This window comes from Camelina sativa, chromosome 9 (genome assembly GCF_000633955.1).
Source record: "Camelina sativa cultivar DH55 chromosome 9, Cs, whole genome shotgun sequence".
Taxonomy (NCBI): Eukaryota; Viridiplantae; Streptophyta; class Magnoliopsida; order Brassicales; family Brassicaceae; genus Camelina; species Camelina sativa.
The window spans coordinates 17,152,857-17,158,402 of NC_025693.1; the positions used below are offsets into that span (position 1 = coordinate 17,152,857).

The window sequence follows — 5,546 nt, forward strand, 5'->3', positions numbered from 1 at the left end:
GAAAGGATCGTCTAGAGATAGTAGCAGAAACACTACGTCAATTAGGATCTGGTGATGTCATCATCATACCTGGTGATGTTTCTAATGTTGATGACTGCAAGAAGTTTATCGATGAGACAATTCTTCATTTCGGGAAACGTACGTACTCGAATAAAAGGATTATTATCTATATTACTGTTATGATTATGAACTTCTAACTTTTTATGATTTTTTGGTCAAATTGGTAACCATTATGCTAATCAAGTGGACCACCTTATCAACAATGCTGGGATACCTCAAGCTGTTCTTTTCGAACATTTCACCCAAATTCAAGATGCTAATCATATAATGGTGAGTATCTTTCTCCATTTACAATTTTATTAATAGTCTCTATATTAAGAAAAATGCTTAGCTGTTGTTGAACATAATTTGGATTGCTTCAAACACAAGTATTAGTTTGTCCGATGTAGCACATTAGCTAAATTTCTCTTTGAAAGTATTGGTTTGCTTTTGCGATCACTCTTAAAATGTAAAATACATAAAAAAAACAATTTTTCAAAATTCTAGTTTTCTAGACAAAAACATTTCACCTCAGTTTTTATATAATTTCTGTGTAATGTATATTTAAGGATATCAACTTTTGGGGCTCAACATACATAACCTATTTTGCCATTCCTCATCTTCGAAAAAGCAAAGGAAAAATCGTTGTGATTACTTCTGCTTCGGCAAATATACCTTTGCCATCGTCAAGCGTCTATTCAGTAACTTTTTCCTTACAAAATCTTTTACATACTTCTCATATGTACAGAAATATTTTATATGATATATTGATATTTCTTTGGTATGATGTATAGGCAAGCAAAGCAGCTTTATTAAAATTCTTTGAAACGTTAAGAGTTGAGATCAGTCCGGATATCAAAATAACAATTGTGATGCCAGGATATATATCTACGGATATGACCACTCCTCGATTTATAGAAAATGGTCAGTAATAACATTTGTACAATATTTTTAGACCTTAATTATATATATGAAAATATATTTTTTATGTGTGTTAATGCTTTATATAAAATATATAGCTTGGTTCAGATTTCATCCTTTCGGAATCAGTTAGTAAATGCGCAAAAGCGATCTTCAAAGGTATTGGTAGAGGAGAGACATACATAGCAGAGCCATCTTGGATAAAATGGATTCTTTTGACACAAAATGTTTGTCCTGAAATCGTTGACTACGTAGTCAACTATTTATTTGTTCGTTATGCCAAACCTTTCTGCAAGCGTGATTGATTAGATCGATCTATCCAAGATCTCTAGTCTTCAACTATGGCTGTGTTGTCATTATGGACATGAAACTTATACTTTGTTATTACATCTAAGTCTTTTACTTTCTCTTTTTCCCTTTCTTCATATTTGTTTCAGTTTGTTTTAGAATCGAACATTTCGTATAAATAAAGGTGATTCAATTGGATATAATTGTTCTGGAATTGGTATGTATCATTATAAGATCTTTGTACATACATTTATATTAGCTTCAAAATGTGTCGCAAATTCTTTCGAGTCGACTTAAACTCGAAATCCCACTTCGTCCTACTAACGATATATTGTGTTCTCCGCGCAGTCATGTGATTATTTTTTCCATTTTTTAGTTGAGTTACAATGACAATCTCTTGTCATCCCAAAGACATTTTGACCAGTGTCAAAGTTCCACGTGTCTTTTGGTCCCCAGAGTTCGAAACATGGAGTCGATACGTCATCAACCTCGAACACGTGCATAGCTAAATATGCTACTATTGACTAATGGATTATTGCGATACATGAGCACTAATCGTAATGCTTAATTCATGAATGTCACTTTCACATGTGTTCATAAACAAAATCTCAAGTGTTGACATAAATATATTTTATGTTGTCTATTCTCAACATTAACTTTTCGAGCGGAAACTATAAGATTTTAGTAGCGCATCAAAAACATTCGTTTTACGTTGAACAAAACTCGTATGTTTCAAAAAAAATAAAAATCAGTAAAATCTCCTACGTTATATGTGAATGGAATTTAAGAAAAAAAATATTTTTGTTAACTAATATTCTATAAAATAACTAAACATTACAGTCCTAACTCCTAACAATATCAATTTATATGATTTAAGTTTTGATATACTTTCAAATCGCTCAACACTTTAAAATCTCCTAAACGTAATTAAAAGTTTAAGTAGGTAGGTGCACCAGCCAATTCCACTTGCATCTATTTCGTCTCCTTTTGTGTCTATTAAAACAGACTATTTCTGTAAAGTGAAAGTTTGAACATTTATAATACCCATAGACAAGTAGAGAGGTAGTGGTATTGGTTCTGCCAAAGAACAACATGGATATGCTTACCACCATTCTCAATCTGCTTGTTCCTCCTCTTACTATCATCTTTCTCTTCCTCTTTTATCCATTTTATCTTTTGGTCAAACTTGTGCTTTATCTTCATAAGTACCTTCGCTTCGAAAACGTAGCCGGAAAAGTAGTTCTCATCACCGGCGCTTCTTCTGGCATCGGAGAGGTTAGTTAGCTTTGAATGCTATATGGCCTTTTGTTAACATATGTTTAATTCGTTTTCTTTTATTTTTGCGTTAAGTGAGTTTCTATTTATTTTTATTGACCAATACCAAGTAATTTACGATAGTAGTCGAGAAGACATACTTTTGTAGAACTTTTGCAAAAAATTCTACATGTATACTGATTTAATTACTAATCTTTCGTAATCATGTGTGCTGTTGGATAATCATCTATTTGAACTACATGTATACGGATATATAACTATATTTTTTTTTCCTCAAAAAACATACCTTATGAACGATATATTGCTATTTATATTGCTATTTCTTATTCTATTACTCATTCAATTATATGTGTATATGTGTGTATATGTATAATAAAGAATCACACGTGAATTGTTGATTTTGTTTATGGTTTCGAGGTCCTAAATTGTCGTGGAGTCTCTTGAAATTATATGTGTACTGTCTAAAAGACATAGATCATTTATTTGATGATATATCTAGATTATCAGTAGTGAGCTGTAAATCGCTACTTGTAATAATTCTAAAGCATCATATTTATAATTCATTTACATACAGTAGATCCACATAAATTGATATGATATATATTGGTTGAGATTATTTATGTTTGTTTTGTTGGGTTGGTAAAAAAAAAAAAAAAAACTAAAGCATGTGGCATACGAGTACGCAAAAAAAGGAGCATGTTTAGCTCTTGTTGCTCGAAGAAAGGATCGTCTAGAGATAGTAGCAGAAACATCACGCCAATTAGGATCGGGAGACGTCATTATCATACCTGGTGATGTTGCTAAGGTTGAGGACTGCAAGAAGTTCATCAATGAGACGGTTCATCACTTCGGGAAACGTACGTATACTTTTGTTCCACTTTGTTACATACAAATCCAAACTAAGTTATAATTAACTTTTGATATGTATACAACATAAATAATAATGAAACTGTAGATAGATATACATATTCTTCTAATCAAGTTATCATATTTGGACAGTTGACCACCTGATCAACAATGCTGGTGTATTTCAAACTGTTCTTTTCGAAGATTTCACTCAAATTCAAGATGCTAATTCTATAATGGTAAGTTTCCTAACAAAACTTATATTGATGGTAATCCATAAATTATCAATTTCTTCAAACACAAAATCAATAATCAAACTCTATATTGACTACTTTATCTAATTTGTGTGTATACACGCTAAGGACATCAACTTTTGGGGCACAACATATATCACTTATTTTGCAATTCCTCATCTCCGAAAGAGCAAAGGAAAAATCATTGTGATTGCCTCAGGTTCAGCAAATATACCTTTGCCATTGGCAAGCATCTATTCAGTAAGATTTGATTTAAATAGCACAAACAATTTTTTTTCTTTTTTTTTTCAACTTAGTATTGATGTTACTTGGTTACTTTCGTAAGGCAAGCAAAGCAGCTTTATTAAGATTCTTTGAGACATTAAGAATAGAGCTCAGTCCAGATATCAAAATAACAATTGTTCTTCCAGGCGTTGTATCAACAGATATGACCACTCCTCACTGTTTAGAAAAGGTAAGTAAGAAAACACTTGTACATGAATCTAATACCATAATATACATGTGATATTTTATTAATTATGTCTTTTTGTTTGCTTTCTTGAAAAATATAGTATGGTTCAGATTTTCTTCTATCCGAATCAGTGAGTAGATGCGCAAAATCAATCTTCCGAGGTATTGGCAGAGGAGAGACATACATAGAGGAGCCATCTTGGATGAAATGGGTGTTTGTAATGAAAAATGTATGTCCCGAAATCGTTGACTACTTGCTCAACTATCTATTTGTTAGTTATCTCAAACCTTATTTCAAGCGTGATTGATCATACCAATCTCTAGTCTCAAGTGTTGTGTTGCAATGATTGCTATTATTCAGTAAGACGTATAATTGTTGATTCGTTTGATCTTTGGAAAACGCATTTTGTTTGATACTTTAAAAAGGTAACTTGATCGATAGAAAATCTCATTAGCTTACAATATGTCACATTAAGTGATTTTGATATACGATTGCATCTAAATTTTTTTTGACGAACGAACAACTTTGTACTGCGATACAACTGCCCGATGCAAAAACTGATTCAAAATTTGAGGATGCATCTGAATGTTGAATCTAAATGAAGAAACGAACATGACCTCATATGGATAGGTGAAGCTTGAAGTTCCTTGTTTTAAATCACCAATCATACATAATAACCAAAAATGTATGAAAGTGTGACACTCTCTGATGTAGAGTGGCCAGCTGAATCCAGAACCAAATGAAGGTAAAATAAAGATCTAATCCTACTGCTACTTAAAATACAGTCTGATCTCTGCTTCTTTATACTACCCTTATACATATCTCTCTACATCATCTACATCAGTTCAGGGATGTTGAAGATTTTGGTTCATGGAAAATGAGACCATTGGTCACAAAGTACATGCGTGATCTTGGAAGTCTCAAAATCTATTTGCACAGTACATTGTCAACAATCCTTCAACTCAAAACAATCTTAGTTCTATTTCCGTTTACCACATTGAAGATAATATTTTTACTCTTTAGTGTAACAAAATGAAATTATGTAAGAAATCAAGATCTTGAAATGGTTCATTAAGGTCTCTTAATAGATGAAGAAAATATGATAGACAAAACCACCTCAGAACTATCAAAACCCAAGAAGACATAAGGTTGCGCTAACCAGAAACAAAAAAAGTAGGACCAGAAACGATGAAATACATTCTTTCTTTCTTGAAGCGGTTTTTGGAACAAGTGTTCGTCTAAGAGTCAGCAATAGTGACCTCGACCTCGACACCAGGCTCAATTGTGATCGAAGTGATTTGCTTAACCACGTCAGGGGAGCTGAAGAGATCAATCACCCTCTTGTGAACCCTAAGTTCAAACCTGTCCCAAGTATTGGTTCCTATACAACGAAACAGCCATAAGTCAGTGTAAAGATTTCCAAAAATTAGAAAACAGCAAATAGCTCTATAGCATTTTCCTTAGAGGTAAGA

General features: G+C 32.5%; 2 protein-coding genes across 2 annotated transcripts in view; both read left to right on the plus strand.

Moving 5' to 3' along the window:
- LOC104715359 (11-beta-hydroxysteroid dehydrogenase-like 2) overlaps positions 1–1,265 on the plus strand; it is a 4,291-nt gene extending 3,026 nt beyond the window's left edge. The window contains exons 2-6 of the mRNA XM_010432772.1: positions 6–138; positions 245–330; positions 609–740; positions 834–960; positions 1,057–1,265. Of these exons, the coding sequence (XP_010431074.1) occupies positions 6–138; positions 245–330; positions 609–740; positions 834–960; positions 1,057–1,265 (687 nt within the window). The remainder of the gene's footprint in view (positions 1–5; positions 139–244; positions 331–608; positions 741–833; positions 961–1,056) is intronic.
- On the plus strand, positions 2,260–4,455 carry LOC104711193 (11-beta-hydroxysteroid dehydrogenase-like 3). The gene is made up of 6 exons (XM_010427874.2): positions 2,260–2,523; positions 3,188–3,380; positions 3,523–3,608; positions 3,732–3,863; positions 3,949–4,077; positions 4,175–4,455. The coding sequence occupies exons 1-6, from the start codon at positions 2,341–2,343 to the stop codon at positions 4,379–4,381; spliced, it is 930 nt and encodes a 309-aa protein (XP_010426176.1). The 5' UTR covers positions 2,260–2,340; the 3' UTR covers positions 4,382–4,455.